Genomic DNA, 18,324 nt, shown 5'->3' with positions numbered 1-18,324 from the left:
CTCTGATGCCCTGGATTCTGGGTCCCAAGAGAGAACAAACCCACGCCAGGTCTTGGGAGCACTCGGATAGAGCAGGTGAACGTCAGATTTGGTTTGGGGGTGTGGTGGGGCCACCCCGTGGGACCCCGCAAGACAGCCCATCCAAATGAAAGGGACACGAGCTTCCCTGGGGGCGCAATGGTTAAGAATCCACCTACCAATGCAGGGGACACGGGTTCGAGCCCTGGTCCGGGAAGATCCTGCATGCCGCAGCGCAACTAAGCCCGTGCGCCACAACTACTGAGCCTGCGCGCTACAGCTACTGATGCCTGCGTGCCTAGAGCCCATGCCCCGAAACAAGCCACCGCAGTGAGAAGCCCGTACACCACAATGAAGGGCAGCCCCCGCTCGCCGCAACTAGAGAGTCCGTGCGCAGCAACAAAGATCCAACGCAGCCAAAAATAAGTAAATAAATAAATTTACAAAAAAAAAAAAAAGGGACATGTCATGCAGTGGGGTCCGCCCTGTGGCCCTGGGCTGCCTTACCCGGCTTCCCACACACGACCTGGGGAGAAGGCCACACACCAAGGCCGGGGCAGGGCTCGTCTGCATGTCCCTGACCATGAGCCATCCTCCACCGCCTATGTGGTGTGGCCAACTGTCAGCAATCCCTTATCCTGCCGCACAGCCACTGGCCCTTCTCTATCCTCTTCCCCTAGCAGGCACCCTCTTTTCTTCTGCCCCACCCCTGCCAGCCTCCTACCCTATGCCCCGTAAGAAAGAACAAGAAATGGACCCCTCGGCTTGTGGACATGCTTTGCCATTTCTGAAAGAAGAGAGAATGCAGAAATCTGTATAAGTGATGGTGTGCTGGGAAGAAGGGAGTCAGAAAAAGATCTCTCTTACTTTTCCCCAGTGCGCACCCAGTCTCAGCATCCCCAAGCATCCCTAAGTTACAGACCGTATTTTCCGGAACGGGAACTGGCACCTCTGGGATATGAGGAAAAGTATACAGGACGAGCAGGTTCTCCACGAGGAAGGACAGAGGCAGAGATCGTGGGATCTCAGTGCCAGATTCCTCAGCCGCAAAACAGATAATCACACTGGCCTTGTGACATTGCAGTGAGGTCACCCACAGGGCTAACCTACGGAAGGCACTTGCCCCGGTCATGGATGGCCCCATATAGGACAGTGGTGATTATTAGCTGCCCGATGCAAGTAAAGGAAGAAAAGCAAAAGTGAACACTGCCTCTTGCTTCTCAAGCAGGGTGCCCTGCACTTGGGACTTTATTTGGCCCAGAGACCACACTTGAGAAAGAAATCTTACAAGAGTCTTTGTTCAGAATTTAGATTTTGTCATCAACATGTTCAAAGAGGCATATGCTATCAATGCAGTGAGGTTCTCAAAGTCAAGTTTGGCTGGAGAGGAAGCTCATCCGTAAGGATGGGGCATGGGGAGGTAGTGACCGCTGGGGGCCCAGGGGCCCGGGGGCCATGTGGATGGAGGCCCTGTGTGTGTGTGGGCAGGGGGAGCGGGGTCTGCAGCTGTTGGGAAGCAGGCAGGGAGAGTATGGCACATAGGGTGGGATGATTGGAAGTAACCATTTACCCAGGAGCAGCCCCAGCTGCACGTCGGACAGGCAGGAGGGTTAGGGCAGCTGAGGGATAGGATGTGAGAGGGGTGAAGCTGAATAGGAAAGAGCCAGAGAGCAATCTAACACAGGGAAATAGCCACGGGCAGAAACAAGACCAAAAGAAGGCCTGACATGGGAGCTCCCTGGCAGTCCAGTGATTAGGACTCGGCGCTTTCACTGCCTTGGCCTGGATTGCATCCCTGGTCTGGGAACTAAGATCCTGCAAACTGTGCAGCACGGCCAAAAAAAAAAAAGGCCACACAAAACATTCTCTGACATAAGTCTCGTACCAATGTTTCCTTAGGTCAGTCTCCCAAAGCAATAGAAAGAAAAACAAAAACAAACAGGACCTAATCAAAGTTACTGCATAGCAAAACTTTTGCACAGCAAAGGAAACCGTAAACAAAATGAAAAGACAGCCTACGGACTGGGAGAAAATATTTGCAAATGATGCGAACAACAAGGGCTTAATTTCCCAAATATACAAACAGCTCCTACAATTCACTAACCAAAACAAAACCCAATTGAAAAATGGGCAGAAGAGCTAAACAGACATTTCTCCAAAGAAGACATCCAGATGGCCGATAGGTACATGAAAAGATGCCCAACAGTACTAATTATTAGAGAAATGCAAATCAAAACTACACTGAGGTACTAATAAGGGGGCTTATGCAACTAGGTTCTGAGAGAAATAGCCTAGACTCTGCAGCTGACACAAAGTTGGAGGGGAGTTGGAGACGCTGAGTCTGTGTCGTGGGATACTTTGAACTGCAGAAATGCAGTGGTGGGTGCCATGTGGACCCAAAAGTGCCAGAGTGGGGTTCGTGTGAGAAGCACAAGTGCCCAGTGGGGCCCGGGGTCCGACCTCTACATACTCCCCACACTCATGGCCCCGTTGGGCACCTGCATGGCTTTGTTCTTGTCCACAGGATATTCAATATCTTGTCTTCCTTTGAGGAGATGGACCCATGTTATCCTCACTTCACTCGTTGGTGAAGATCCAGCTCCACTTGCTTCTTTCTTCCAGCTCAGTTCCCCCAGTGTTTTAGTTGACAGGTAGAGAAGTGCTTCCACGCAATCCCTTAAATGGACCAAAACGGTTCAGGACAGAGATGAAACCTGACTGCCTCCTAAAACCTTTGGCATTACCTAAGTGATGAGAATGATCAAGGTGTCTTTTGTTAATGAGGTGACTTCAGGAAAGTGCCTAAGGCTGGGGGTGGTTGTCAGTGGGGCCAATCCTGTGATTAGAGGGTTGAAACAATCAGTCCCAGCCCGATGACCTCCAGGGAGGAGAGAGGGGCTGGAGGTTGAGTTTACCCCCCATATGGCCAATGATGTGGCTACAAGATAAATGATCCCAAAACGTAGGGGCTTAAAACAATAACTGTTTCCTGTTGCACAGTTACTGTGGCTTAGCCGGGTGTTTCTGGCTCAGAGTCTCTTGTGAGGGTCGACTCAAAATACTGGCTTAATCGGCTTATTCGTCTGAAGACTTGACAGACTTGACTTGTGCTGGAGAATCCTCCCCCAGGATGGCTGTCTCCCTTGGCTTTTGGCTGGAGGCCTCAGTGCCTCCCCACGTGGACTTCCCCAGAGGGCTGCCGGAGTGTTCCCATGACATGGCTGCTGGCTGGCTTCTGCCAGAGCGGGTGATTCAAGAGAGCAAGGCAGAATGTCCATTGTGATCTAATCTTGGAAATCACACACTAGCACTCCACAGTATCCTGCTGGTGCCCTGCTCCTTGTGAGAGGTCACGATACAAGGGTGTGAAGACCAGGGTGCAGGGATCACCGAGGGCCATCTTGAAGGCTGGGTTTCACAATAGTACCAAATTATTTGCAGGCATTATTTTATTTAATAGTCATAACGATCCAGGGAGGTAGTTACCATTTACTTCTGTGCTCCAGAACCTGGCGTCATGTCTGGCAGACCCCGGACACTTGAGACTTTATTGAAAGAGAGATGCACGTGAGGGATTAAGAGCTCAGGATCTATAGACCCATTGCCAAGGTCCAGGCCTGGGATGCGATTTATTTTGGGACAGTGAGCAAGTTTCTTAATATCTCAGATGGCCAAGAGGCACATGAAAAGACGCTCAATATCACTAATTGTTAGAGAAATGCAAATCAAAACTACAATGAGGTATCACCTCACACCAGTCAGAATGGCCATCATCAAAAGATCTGCAAGCAATAAATGCTGGAGAGGGTGTGGAGAAAAGGGAACCCTCTTGCACTGTTGGTGGGAATGTAAATTAATACAGCCACTATGGAGAACAGTATGGATGTGCTTAAAAATCTAAAAATAGAAGTACCATATGACCCAGCAATCCCACTACTGGGCATATACCCTGAGAAAACCATAATTTAAAGAGAGTCATGTACCACAATGTTCATTGCAGCTCTATTTACAATAGCCAGGACATGGAAGCAACCTAAGTGTCCACTGACAGATGAATGGATAAAGAAGATGTGGCACATATATACAATGGAATATTACTCAGCCATAAAAAGGAACGAAACTGAGTTATTTGTAGTGAGGTGGATGGAACTAGAGTCTGTCATACAGAGTGAAGTAAGTCAGAAAGAGAAAAACAAATACCGCATGCTAACATGTATATATGGAATCTAAAAAAAAATGGTTCTGATGAACCTAGGGGCAGGAGAGGAATAAAGACACAGACATAGAGAATGGACTTCAGGACACGGGGAGGGAGAAGGGTAAGCTGGGATGAAGCGAGAAAACAGCATGGACATATCTACACTACCAAATGTAAAATAGATAGCTAGTGGGAAGCAGCTGCATAGCACAGGGAGATCAGCTCCATGCTTTGTGACCACCTAGAGGGGTGGCAATAGGGAGGGTGGGAGGGAGGCTCAAGAAGGAGGGGATATGGGGATATATGTATACATATAGCTGATTCACTTTGTTATACAGCAGAAACTAACACAACATTGTAAAGCAATTATACTCCAATAAAGATGCTAAAAAAAAAAACCCAACACCTAAAAATAGAGCTACCTTATGATCCAGCAATCCCATTCTTGGGCATATATCCAGTGAAAAACGTGGTTCTAAAGGATACATGCACCCTAATGTTTATTGCAGTGCTGTTTACAACAGCCAAGACATGGAAACAACTTAAAAGTCCATCAACAGAGAAGTGGATAAAGAAGATGTAGTACATATATACAATGAAATATTACTCGGCCATTAAAAAGAATAAAATAATGCCATTTGCAGCAACATGGATGGACCTGGAGATTATCACACTAAGTGAAATAAGTCAGACAGAGAAAGACAAATATCATATGATATCGCTTATATGCAGAATCTAAAAAAAAAGATACAAATGAACTTATTTACAAAACAGAAAGAGACTCACAGACTTGGAGAACGAGCTTATGGTTAAAGGGGGAAAGACTGGGGGGAGGGATAGATTGGGAGTTTGGAATTGACATGTACACACTACAGTATTTAAAAGAAAATGCCTTTCCATGAAAAAAAAATCTGTACTATAGTATATCATATTGTAATAATTAGATATAATAATAATATATACATACCTTCTCATAACTTTGGTTTTTTTAATTAATTAATTTTTGGATTCGTTGCATCTTCGTTGCTGCACGCGGGCTTTCTCTAGTTGGAGCTACTCTTCAATGCAGTGCGCAAGCTTCTCATTGTGGTCGCTTCTCTTGTTGTGGAGCACGGGCTCTAGGCGTTCGGGCTTAGTACTTGTGGCTTGTGGGCTCTAGAGCGCAGACTCAGTAGTTGTGGCGCGGCATGTGGGATCTTCCCAGACCAGGGATCGAACCGGTGTCCCCTACATTGGCAGGCAGATTCTTAACCAGTATGCCACCAGGGAAGTCCCACAACTTTGATTAAATGCAATAAAAGACATAGAGCTCCAGGAACAGGGCCTGGCTCATCGTCAGTGCTAAATAAACATTAATTGCTGTTATTGGTATTATTATTCCCAACAATAGCTCCCGCTTCCGGTGAGGCTTTCAGTGACTCAGTCGTTTTCAGGGTAAAGATAGAACCTAGTGGCATTTTAAGCCACCATTGGAAAAGGCTTGGGATCTTTTCTAGTAGAAACATGCAACCAGAAAACACAGATATGTCCAAAGAGCACTCTCTGACATTTACCTGTAAGTTGCTTCGACTTTGAATTTGGGACGCCCATGCCTTTGTGTTCACGAAGCATCTCATGCCCCCCTTTGTGGTCCTTCCCTCACATCCTCCACAGAAGATGCATTCTTGTTTGCTTCTGATCATTTGAAATCAAATGAGGATAATCATCCAACTCCCTGATCGATTTCTCCCCATCCAAGTTAAAGTCACTCAGTAAAATTATGTTAATAAAACACAACTTAAATTTGTGGAGTATGCAAATAATATACACCATTTACATAAAAGCAGGGGAAGAGGGGTGTGTGCTTGTGGATGAGGAAGACATGCAAGGAAGGACACTTGAGAAATTCTCAACAACAGTTTATTTTGGGAACAGAGACAGATACCTGTGGTCTGGGGCAGGAGTGAGACTTGCTGTACAGTGGGTGAATGCTCTTTTGCGTGGTTACGTTTTATTGTTAACTCTGCATAAGTATGATTTTTAATTGAAAAGTAGTTTCTGAGAATTCCCTGGGGGCCCAGTGGTTAAGACTCCATGCTTCCACAGCAGGGGACGTGGGTTCGATCCCTGGTCCGGGAACTAAGATCCCATTCTGTTCTATAGCTGTGGTTTGTTTTTCTTCCTTTTCTTGGCCAAAACAGATACTTCCCCTCACATTCAGGAAGGTATGAGAATGGGACTCGCTCTGTCCTCAAGGTTCTGTCCATCACAGTCTAGAGTGAGAAGTAAAAGAGTTGGGGCCAGAAAGAGAATTGAGTGGGGCCCCTAGCAGCAGTGGCCTTCAGGAAGTAATCCACAAGAGGAACAGACTGCTTCCTGGAAAATCAAGGTGCTTTGGCATTTGTTGATGGCCGGCAGTCACCTGGGAGCTGAGCTATCACCTGCATACCCCCTACCTATACCTGAGGTGAGCCCTCTCCATGGGCTCCTGATCTAAAGAGTGTGTAAGAGTGCTAGGGCGGCCATAACAAATACCACAGACTGGGGGTGGGGGAGAGCTTAAACAACAGGAAATTATTGTCTCCCAGTTCTGGAGGCTAGAGGTCCAAGATCAAGGTGTTGGCAGGGTGGCTTCTCCTGAGGCCTCTCTCCTTGGAGTGCAGATGGAGAGAGTGTTCTTGTTGTGTCCCTGTGTTCCTCTATGTCCAAGCATCCCTGATGTCTTGTGTGTCCCAATTCCCTTTTTGCCACGCTGCGTGGCTTCTGGGATCTCAGTTCCCCAACCAGGGATTGAACCCAGGTCCTCGGCAGTGAAAGCACGGAGCCCTAACCACTGGACCGCCAGGGATGTCCCCTCCCTCTTTTTATACAGAGACCCATCAGATCGGATTAGGGGCCACCCTAATAACCTCGTTTTAACTTAATCACCTCTTTAAGAGTATTATCTCCAAATAACGGTTACATTCTGAAGTGCTGGGGGTTAGGACTTCAACATATGAAATTTGCAGGACACAATGAAGCCCAAAACAGGGGGTGATGGTAGGGGTGATTCACCTGGTGAATGCTGCACAGATGCTGTCATCATCTGAAGCAGGGGATTTGTACCCCACCTGCTCCTTAGAAAGACCTGGGACCTTTAATAATACAGACTCCCTGGTCCCATTTCTGAAGATACTGATTCTGTTGGTTTGGAGTAAGATGGGCAGAATCAACCAGGACATAAGTACTTTTCAATAGCTCCCTAGTATTTACTGGTTAATATTTGGTCCTTGGCCAAGTGGCCTGGGCATCACCTAGAGCTTGTGAGAAACTCAGACTCTTAGGCTCTACCCAGAACTGCAGGACCACAATGTGCATTTTCACAAGACCGTGTAGCTGATTCCTTAGATTCACTGAGGGTTAAGAAGCACAATCCAGGTGATTCAGAAGTGCAGCCCGAACTGACTCCTGATCTCTGGGCTTTGCTTACATATCCCAGGTGGGGGTCCTAGAATCTCTGATGGGGAGGGGGAGGCACCCAGCTCAAGCTCCAGCCTCTGATTGGTTTATTTTTTATATTTTTCTAATATTCATTCATTCATTGACTTGGCTGTGCCAGGTCTTAGTTGCAGCATGTGGGATGTTTCTGATTTTATTTTATTTTTTAGTTTTGGTATGCGGGATCTAGTTGCCTGACCAGGGATCGAACGCGGGCCCCCTGCATTCGGAGTGTGGAGTCTTAACCACTGGGCCACCACGGAAGTCCCTGATCGGTTTGTTGAGTCACCAATAAAATGCTCATCCCAAGGCAGGTGCTCAGTGTGTCAAATGAAAGAGAAATGAATTCCTGACCCTCAACCCATCCTCAGGCTCCCTTGAAGGAGTGGACTCGTGGGTATTTTAATCATAGGAGAGATCAGTGTTTCCCAAAGTATTGGAGGATTTTCCACCTTGGGCCACCCTTCACTTCAGAATCAAATGGGGCAAACATTGAACATTCAGATTCCCAGGCCCCTGCCCTGGTAATTTGAGTTTCCCAGGTGTGAGATGCAGCCCTGGAATCTGTATGTTTCACAATGTCCCAGGTGATTCTGAGATTTGAGCAATCTTTATAAACGTATCAAATAGTCAAAGTTTTCCTTCTTTTCCCCTAACTTTTTGCAAACATTTTAAAGTTGACATCAAAAATGTTTTCATCGGGCTTCCCTGGTGGCGCAGTGGTTGGGAGTCCGCCTGCCGATGCAGGGGACGTGGGTTCGTGCCCCGGTCCGGGAGGATCCCACGTGCCGCGGAGCGGCTGGGCCCGTGAGCCATGGATGCTGAGCCTGCGTGTCCGGAGCCTGTGCTCCGCAACGGGAGAGGCTACAGCAGTGAGAGGCCCGCATACCGCAAAAAAAAAAAAAAAAAAAAAAAAAAAAATGTTTTCATCAAGGCTTCCCTGGTTGCACAGTGGATGGGAGTCCGCCTGCCGATGCAGGGGGCACGGGTTCGTGCCCCGGTCCGGGAGGATCCCACATGCCGCGGAGCGGCTGGGCCCGTGAGCCATGGCTGCTGAGCCCGCGCGTCCGGAGCCTGTGCTCCGCAACGGGAGAGGCTACAGCAGTGAGAGGCCCGCGTACCGCAAAAAAAAAAAAAATGTTTTCATCATAAGTGCAAACACTGCAAAGGATGTAGCTTCTGGCGTATAATAAAAATAGGCCCTTTAAGTAAATAAAACTGGTGGCGATTTCACTGCCAAGGGCCGGGGTTCAATCCCTGGTCAGGGAAATAAGATCGTACAGGAAGCCGCGCAGCGTGGCCAAAAAAAAGGAAATAAAACTGTTACTATCATGCTTTTAAACGTATCCAAAAGAATGTAAATAGCATAGGGTTTTGATACTCACCACCATCCGTTTTAAAAAGTATAAAATGAGCTCTTTCTAATGGTCAGATCATTTATACTTATTTTTCCAGCTTCAGAGAGATATAATTGACATATATGGTGTGAATTTAAGGTGTATAGCATGTTGATTTGATAAGAAAGGTTTTTTTTCTTTCGTTTTGTTTTTTGTGTGGTACGCAGGCCTCTCACTGTTGTGGCCTCTCCCGTTGCGGAGCACAGGCTCCGGACGCACAGGCTCAGCAGCCATGGCTCACGGGACCAGCCGCTCCGTGGCATGTGGGATCTTCCCGGACCGGGGCACGAACCCGTGTCCCCTGCATCGGCAGGCAGACTCTCAACCTCTGGGCCACCAGGGAAGCTCAAGAAAGGTTTTTGTTTGTTTGTTTTGCTGCTCTGCCTGACATGTGGGATCTTAGTTCCCCAACCAGGGATCAAACACACACCCCCTGCAGTGGAAGCACGAGGTCTTAACCACTGGACGGCCAGGGAAGTCCCAGAAAGGTATTTTTGATGTTATATCAGGTTATGGCACTTCAGTATGCTTTCTTTAGTGAACTTCATTTTTGTTCTAATTCAGTGACTCTGTTGCATTAGGAGTGGAAATACAAATAATTCTTGCCAGTGAGGAGTTGTTAGAAGCCCTCCCTATCTCCAAGAATCTGTATGCAGAGGGCTGTAAAGGCAGTGGGAGGGAAAGTTTCAGATGTAATCTAGGTGGTGAGGAGGGAAGGGAGAGTGAAGGAGGAGGAGGGAGGGAGGAGGGGAGAGAGAGGGAGACCAGGGTATGAGCTGTCACCCCTGGAACTGGTTTAAGAAAGAATGAGCCCCTGCTTAGAAAAAGCTCCTGGGCTTCAGCCTGAAGACCTACAATGAGGACCCCGGGAGTCCCATGGGTGCTGAGTCTTCAAGTGCAGACCACTTGGGAGTGAGCCCTGCCCCCTGGATCCCCCAGGGACAGGAGGAGAGCAGGGGTTTGCTCTCTGCAGATGGAGAATTTTCTGGCGTTGGAAAAGGACCTCTGTCCTTTCAGGTTCCTGACCTCAGCCTGGGTTCTGTTGGAATATCTGTGTGGACCACATTCCCCTGCCCCTGCTGATCCCCAATAGCTTAAAATGCAGGTAAATTAGAGATGAGGTGGTGAGCCTGTGGACGCCAGAGAGAGGAGTGGGGACTCCTGCCTTGGGGACCAGGAAGGCAGCTCCTGGGCCTGGCCCTGAAGCCCCACCCACATTCTTTCCTTTCACTGGCAATTTGGGTGAAAGGTTTCTAGCTGAATATCCAATCAGGATAAACTGGTTCAGGGACATGATTGGAGCCCTGTTTGGATGCTAGGGATTGGATTATAATGGGCTTTAAAAGGCATGGAATCTTCTGATTCAGCGTCACTGAGGAGAGCCAGGCAGGAGTTCCAGGAACAGAGGACTCAGGAAGTAGCGCTGGTGAACTTGAGAGAAATCTCTCCTGGATATGGAGACCAGGACGTTCCAGCTTCACCCTTCGCTCGGGCTCAGAGTTCACTGAATCATCTGGACTTCAGGAGCTGGTGAGCTATGGAGTTTGGTATGCTCCATTTTGTTCTCTGAAGCCATGAGTCTGCAAACTTTCTCCGTAAAGGGCTAGATAGTAACTAGGCATTAAGGGCCATGTGGTCGCTTGCAGTGGCTTGACTCTGCCCTAGTAGTGCAAAACAGCCTCCAGCAACAGCAAGTGATCGTGGCTGTGTTCCAGTAAACTTTATTTGTGGACACTGAAATTTGAATATCATGTAATTTTCACATGTCACAAAATATTCCTTTGTTTTTTTTCCCCCAAATTAAAAAAAAAATTAAATATATTCTTAAAAGTTAAAAAAAAAACCTTAAAAAATATAAAAAACATTCTTAGCTTGGTGGCTGGGCAATAAAAAAACAAAAACAAAAACAGGGGGCAAGCCAATTTGCCAATCCCTGTTTAAACCATTTGCCTATAGAATGCAGCTAGCATCCCATTAGTGACTTGTGAAGTCAATTTAGTAGGCTGGATTCAGCTTATGAAAAGAAATAGAATTTTTCATTGAATCTAAGATGCCATCAACTGTAAGATACAACATTATTTCTGATACCACTATAAAATATATATATATATATATATATATAGCCAAACAAACTTATAAAGTGCTACTGATGAAATGCAAGATAACAGAAATGGTCAAATGTCAACATTAGAATGTCCCTTAGTGTCAATGCATGTGTTAATGGCATGGAAGCTATCAGCAAATCTATTGTAGGGAGAGAACTACGTTACAAAACTTTTATTTCAATAGTCACCCCTCCCCACACCCAACTACATACAGGCTGATTTCCTCCCTTGTATGATGCTGTTAAATCATTAGGATTTGGATTTAATTAAATGCTTGGAAAATCACTTCTCAGCCTTTTGGCTAAGATCAAGTGTAAGTGTTTGGGGAGCCTGGAATTGGTGGGTTCGGGCCTGTTGTACAGGTAAATGATCATATTACTAACAGTTACTTTATATTTATGTAGCAAACATGTAGCATTGACAGCATGCCAGATGTTGCTCTAGAAACAAAGAATACAGCAGTGAACAAAATACAACTCTCTGCCCTCGTGTGTGTAGCTCATAGTCTAGTGGGTGGAGACAAAAGAAGCAAGATGTATTTTATACTTGTGTGTTAGGCAGGTGATAAACGCTGTTGAAAAATAGCTTCGGAGTTGAATATAGCATGTGAGTTGGGGGAGGTTGTGATTTTTGAAAGTGTGGTCAGGGAAGTCTTGCAGAGAAGCTGTGGACCTGAAGCAGGTCAGGAGCTGGGATGAGGGTACCTGAGAAAGAGCATCCAAATCAGGGGGAGCAACAGAAGTCCTGAGAAAGTACCGTCCTTCCTCGGTATCCGTGGGAGATTGGACTCCCCACCCCGAAGATACCAAAAGCCATGGATGCCCGAGTCCCTTATATAAAATGGTGTAGTATTTGCATATAAACTGAGTAGATCCTCCCATATGCTTTAAATCATCTCTGGATTCATTATAATACCTAATACAATGTTGATGCTGTGTAAATAGTTCTAAGTACAGTGTAATGCTATATATATAGTTGCCAGCACAAAGCAACTTCAAGTTTTGCTTTTAAGATCTTCCTGGAATTTAAAAAAAAAATTTGATCCGAGGCCTTCTCTGATGGTCCAATGGTTAAGACTTCCACTGCAGGAGACGAGGGTTCCGTCCCTGGTCGGTGAACTAAGATCCGGCATGCCACGCAGTGCAACCAAAATAAAAAATTTTTTTTGATCGGTGTACAGGATCTGGTGCCTTCCACACTCACAGAGTGGAGGGAGGGAGGGGCATCCCGGGCGATAGCCTAGGGCTCTTTTGGACCTTTCATGTTGGTTGGCATTTCTGAGTGAGATTGGAGATCTATAAGCAAAAGGGTGCATGCCAGCTCTCCTGCAGAGTTTAATGGGAGCATTGGGGCCGCCCTGGGGAGATAAGGCAAAAGTGGGGGCTGGGGGCCAGAGAGGTAAGTTTACAATTATCATGTTACTTAACTGGGTTTGAGCCTGTTTCCTCACGTATAAAATAAGGCTGTTAATAGTTATCTCAATGTTTCAGCTGATGATTAAATAAGGCACCAATTTTGTCTTTTGAAATAAATACAATAATCCCCCCTTATCCACGATGGGGAGGGGGGGATGCGTTCCAAGACCCTCAGTGGATGTCTGCTACCATGGATAGTATCAAACCCTATATACACAATGTTTTTTCCTATGCAAACGTACCTACGATGCAGTTTAATTTATAAAAGCACAGTAAGAGGGCTTCCCTGGTGGCTCGGTGGTTGGGAGTCCGCCTGCCGATGCAGGGGACACGGGTTCGTGCCCCGGTCCGGGAGGATCCCACGTGCCGCCGAGCGGCTGGGCCCGTGAGCCATGGCCGCTGAGCCTGCGTGTCCGGAGCCTGTGCTGCACGGCGGGAGAGGCCACAGCAGTGAGAGGCCCGCGTACCGCAAAAAAAAAAAAAAAAAAAAAAGCACAGTAAGAGATTGACAACAGTAACTAAGAATAAAATAGAACAATTATAACAATACACTGTTATAAAAGTTTTGTGAATGTGGTCTCTGTGTCAAAAATATTATTGTACTAATTTGATGTTTCTTCCATCTCAGCTAAGCACTTACCATGCACTGAGGCCATAACTTTTGCAGTTTGAAATGTGACAGCAATACGAGCACGTTTCCTTCTTCACAATTTCCCAGATAGAAGATTCATTCTTACCATAGACCTTAGCAACATCAGCGTACAATTTTTTCTTCTTTTTTTTTAATCAAACTGAGAACTTTTGCCTTTTTACCTAAAGGTAGCATTTTATGGATTCTCTCTGTCATATTTGAATTGCCAGCATCACTCTGCTTGTGCTTTGGGGCCATTATTAAGTAAAATAAGCATGACTTGGACACGAGCACTGTGATACCTTGACAATCTGATAACCGAGTGTCCCAGGTGGGAGGAAGCAGGACGGTGCGAGACTCCCATCACACTCCTCAGAATGGTGTGCAATTTAAAACTTATGAGTTATTTATTTCTGGAATTTTCCATTTAATATTTTCAGTTAACAACCGAGAGTTCACTGAAACCCCAGAGAGCGAAAACTCAGATCTGGGGGGACAACTGTACTGACCGTGTCATGTGGTTGCCTTTAGGTGGGAGTTTGCCAAAAGAAAGCAGTAGAAGAAGGGACCACTTCAAGCAAAAAGCGGTTGTAAAATGGCACACGCCTTTCTGCGTGAGGAAGCACAAGCACCAGAACGACCAAAGAAGAAGATGGGAGGGTCCAGACCCAGAGACGAGGACGATGACAGTGCTGAGGTGATCTTTGTTGGAGTGGAGCATGTCAATGAAGATGCTGAAACCCTCTTTGTCAGAGTGATTTCAAATTCAAAGCCGGTCATTTCTAACATTTTGAACAGAGTGACCAGGGACTCATCCTCAACAAGAAAGAAGGGTCACGTGAGTCAAGATACGACTTACACATTGCAGCCTTCAAATTGCAGGACCCTGATGTCAAAGGCAGCAGCCATTTCACCGGCTTTTCAATCTGAATGGGGAAACGCAGATAGTCCTATTATTTTTGAGCCTTTGTCTAAACCTGATTATAAAATGAGCTCTCTGCAAGTCGTGCTTCACAATTCCTCAGAGTTGCTCTCTCCATGGCCTCATTGTCTACCTGGAGCTGCATTCTCGGTAGGAGGCAAGGATAAAAGTCCTCGTGATTCAAAGCGACGTCCCACTTCAGATATGGATATATACAGTGGGAATCCCAAAAGACCTAAAGTCAGCCATGGAATCCCAGGGGGACAGGCCTTAGCTGTGGCCTCTCCAGGTATCCTTCCTACAAAGAACACGAGTATGACCCCGGAAGGTGTCCCGACCTCGTCAAGCCATGTTCACAATGGGGCATCATTTCCATGGGCTCATGCATATAACCAGGCACGTTACCATGTTATGGATCCAGATGGAGCACGTAGCTTGGAAAGGCTGGCAAAAACAGACTATTCGAGTCTAGCAACTCAAAACAAGACTGTTGATCCCAAGAAAGGAAATCTGATCATGTTACTTGATGATTTTTACTACGGACGGCATCCAGGAGACAGGCAGCCAGAATGGAAGACCCACGCAGCCTTCAAATGCCTCAGCTGCTTGAAAGTCCTCAAAAATATCAAGTTTATGACCCACGTGAAGAACCATTTGGAATTTGAGAAGCAGAGGGATGACGGCTGGGAAATCCACACCACCTGCCGGCACTGCCACCGCCAGTTTCCCACCCCCTTCCAGCTGCAGTGTCACATTGAAAGTGTCCACACTTCCCAGGAGCCCTCTGTGGTCTGTAAAATCTGTGAATTGTCCTTCGAAACAGATCAGGTTCTCTTACAGCACATGAAGGTCAATCATAAACCTGGCGAAATGCCCTACGTGTGCCAGGTTTGCAATTACAGATCGTCAGCCTTTGCTGATGTGGAAGCACATTTCAGAACATGGCATGAAAACACAAACAGTTTGCTTTGTCTGTTTTGCCTCAAAATTTTCAAAGTGACGACATCCTACGTAAATCATGCTTGGAGGCACTGGAACAAGAGGGTCTTTCAATGTTCCAAGTGCCGGCTACAGTTTTTGACTTTGAAGGAGAAAATGGAGCACCAAACCAAGAATCATCAACCATTTAAAAAACCAGAGCAACTGGAAGGGCTGCCTCCTGAAACAGAGGTCAAGATCCAAACTTCAGTTCAACCAGGACCAAGAGAGGCAGCACCCATGATTGTGACCAGCACTGAATCCCGAGTGTCACCTGAAAAAACTACCAAGAGGGTGGCTATGAACACTAGATATTCCAGACGTATTGCAGCAGGGGTTCTGGCTAAAAATTATGTTCTACCCACCTCCAGAAATCCCAAAAAGCTGAATTGAGGCTAGGCCAGCTGTACATAGTGGCTCGTAGATGCCAGCAAGCAGTGTCAGCGCCTGTCTGGCTTTACAGTGACTGAGGTTGTACCTGCTTCATCTCTCCACTGTCAAGTAACTCCGAAGTCTCCATGCTCCTTCCCAGCCACCCTCTCCTTCCCAAAGTAACCACTTTTCTGACTTCAACCACCAGGGATTAGTTTTCCTGTTTCTAAATTTTAAGTAAATAGAATCACACAATAGATTCTTTTTGGTCTGGTCTTTGTTTTCTTTTAAATAAGTGAGATACATTCTTGTTGTGTGTCGCTGTGGCACATTCTTTTTCATTGCCGAGTAGAATTCCCTTGAATGAATATGGCAGAGTTTATGTATCCATTTTATTGTTCCTGAACTTTGAGGCTCATAATTTTGCTATTTTGCATAAAGCTGCTATGAGCGTGTGTCTGTCTTTCATAGTAATTTCTTTAGGATATCTATATCTATACATCTAAATATAGATATGAGAAGTTCTGAAACTGCATAGATTTAGCTTTCTGGCCAAACACTTTTTCAAAGTGATTGAAACAATGTGTATTTCCACCAACAGTACTGTGAATTCCATTTCTACAGCTCCAACACTTGGTACTGTCAGTCCTTTTCAGTATATAACTGAGCAGGACCCTGCAGGGCCTTCCCAGGGACAGACTCCCCCCCCACCCCCATGTCCCTGCCTCTTATTTGTAGAAAAGCTTTAGGTCCTAGGCCTTCCCCATGTTCCAAAGAGTGAATTTAACTAGAGAAGTGAGAAAATGCAGAAACAAAAGAAAACAATCAAGCAAGCAAGACAAAACAATAATAGTTTAGCCATAAAACAAAGTCAAGGATCTTTAATTTCTCCTCAGGGGCTATAGATAATATCCTGAGCCATATCCTTGAGTTGTTTTGCAGAAACTAAAACCCCCAGAAGACAGAAGAAGTTAACTGTATGCTGCCCACCAGCATGTAGACCCCAGACCAGCTGGAACCAGAAGGTTGATGATGTTGACTCCTGAAATACAACCTTGGTTACCTCACCACCAACCCATGGTCATAATAATTGTGCATGAGCCGATCACACACCCTGCCACCCTCTCCCTCACGTTGTATTTAAAAACCCTTCCCTGAAAGCCATCCCAGAGTTTGGGTCTTTTGAGCATGAGCTGCCTGTTCTTGCTTGGTCCCATTTTGGATGGCTTGCAATAAACACAGTACTTTCCTTCATCACAACATGGTGTTAGTAGATTTGCTTTACTGCGCTCGGTAAAGCAGACTCAAGTTTTGTTCAGGAACAATTAGTGCTATTCTCTTGACGTTGTAGTGGTATCGCATTGTAGTTGCATCTGCATTTTCCTGATGAGTAATGATTTTGAGAATTTTTTTCACATGCTTATTGTCCACTCGAATATTACTCTCTTTTATTAAGTGCCTATTCAAGTCTTGCTCCTCCTCTTAAAAAACAAAACAAAACTATAGACTGTCAACTGGGAAGGGCATTAGGGAACTTTTGGGACCCTGAAAACGTCCCTTATTTTGGCCTCGATGGTGATTTCATGGGTGTACATATGTACAAAGAGTGGTGCTTCATGGAATGTTCTGTTTAAGAAATTGTCTGCCAAGGACATATTCCTCTCATGTTTTCTTCTGGAAATTTTACGGTATAGCTTTTCACAGTTAGGTCTGATCTAGCTCAAATGTATTTTTTTTTTATTTATGGTGTGATAAATCAAGGTATCAATGTTAGTTTTTTCATATGTGTATTCAAATCAACCACCATTTACTAAAAAGACCATGCCACTGTATTGCGGTGGAAGCTCTGTGTAAATCAGGGAGATGGCTGTATATGTATTTCTGGACTCCATTCCATTTGTCCAGTGCTCTAGTCTTGTGCTAATGCCACAATTATTATAGCTCTTAATTACTGGGGTTCTGCCTAAGTTTGTGTGATGGTTAATTTTTTTTATCGACTTGATTGGGCTAAGGGATGCTCAGATAGCTAGTGAAACATTATTTCTGGGTATATCTGTGAGGTGTTTTCAGAAGAGATTAGCATTTGAATCAGTAGAATGAGTAAAAATATAAATCCTCAGCAATGTGGGTTGGCATCATCCAGGAGAATGTGGATGATCCCTAAGATGGGATGTGGGTTCATTGCTAAGAGAACAAAGGGGAAGGAAGGGACATCCATCTCTCCTTTGGACATCAAGGCTCCTGGTTCTTGGGCTTTCAGATTGGAACTGAGTTATATCACTGGCTTTCCTGGTTCTCCAGTTTGCAGGCAGCATATGGTGGGACTTAACATAAGCCAATTCCCATAACATACCTGCTCATGTATATATCCTATTGGTTGCATTTCTCTGGAGAACCCTAACACAGATATCTGGGAGTTTAAGTTCTCCAGCTTTGGTGTTGAAATTATCTTGGCTATTCCAGGTGTTTTGTTGTACTGCAGTGGTTATAGTGAACATTCTTATCTTGTTCTCAAGACACTGTAGTTCATTGTGTACTGTAGTTCATCAATTGTGACATGAGTTATAGGGCTTTTTGTAACTACCCACTGATTGCAGGAAGATTGAGCTGCAGATCAATAACAGAAAGATATGGGAATTCCTGGCAGTCCAGTGGTTAGGACTTGGCACTTTCACTGCTGAGGGCTAGGGTTCAATCCCTGGTCAGGGAACTAAGATCCCAAAAGTCTTGAGGCATGGCCAAAACCAAAACAAAACAACAAACAAAAAAACCAACCAGAAAGATAATTAAGGAAAAAAACCCCAAAATTTTGAAATGAAGCAATATAATGAA

General features: G+C 45.6%; 1 protein-coding gene across 2 annotated transcripts; it reads left to right on the top strand.

Annotated features, from left to right (window-relative positions):
* The first annotated feature begins 10,434 nt into the window (after positions 1–10,434).
* Positions 10,435–15,947, top strand: ZNF280A (zinc finger protein 280A). 2 transcript variants are annotated; one of them, XM_004322317.4, is made up of 2 exons: positions 10,435–10,599; positions 13,752–15,947. In XM_004322317.4, the coding sequence occupies exon 2, from the start codon at positions 13,816–13,818 to the stop codon at positions 15,511–15,513; it is 1,698 nt and encodes a 565-aa protein (XP_004322365.2). In that variant the 5' UTR covers positions 10,435–10,599; positions 13,752–13,815; the 3' UTR covers positions 15,514–15,947. The 2 variants fall into 2 exon arrangements, with proteins under 2 accessions (XP_004322365.2, XP_019806130.2); XM_019950571.3 differs by having other exon boundaries at positions 10,435–10,616.
* Positions 15,948–18,324: the final 2,377 nt, after the last annotated feature.

Source organism: Tursiops truncatus, chromosome 13 (assembly GCF_011762595.2).
Source record: "Tursiops truncatus isolate mTurTru1 chromosome 13, mTurTru1.mat.Y, whole genome shotgun sequence".
NCBI lineage: Eukaryota > Metazoa > Chordata > Mammalia > Artiodactyla > Delphinidae > Tursiops > Tursiops truncatus.
This window is presented reverse-complemented; position numbering and strand designations above follow the sequence as displayed.

Coding starts and splice junctions, on each gene's coding strand:
- ZNF280A (XM_004322317.4), top strand. CDS start 13,816: ATGGCACACGCCTTTCTGCGTGAGGAAGCACAAGCACCAGAACGACCA.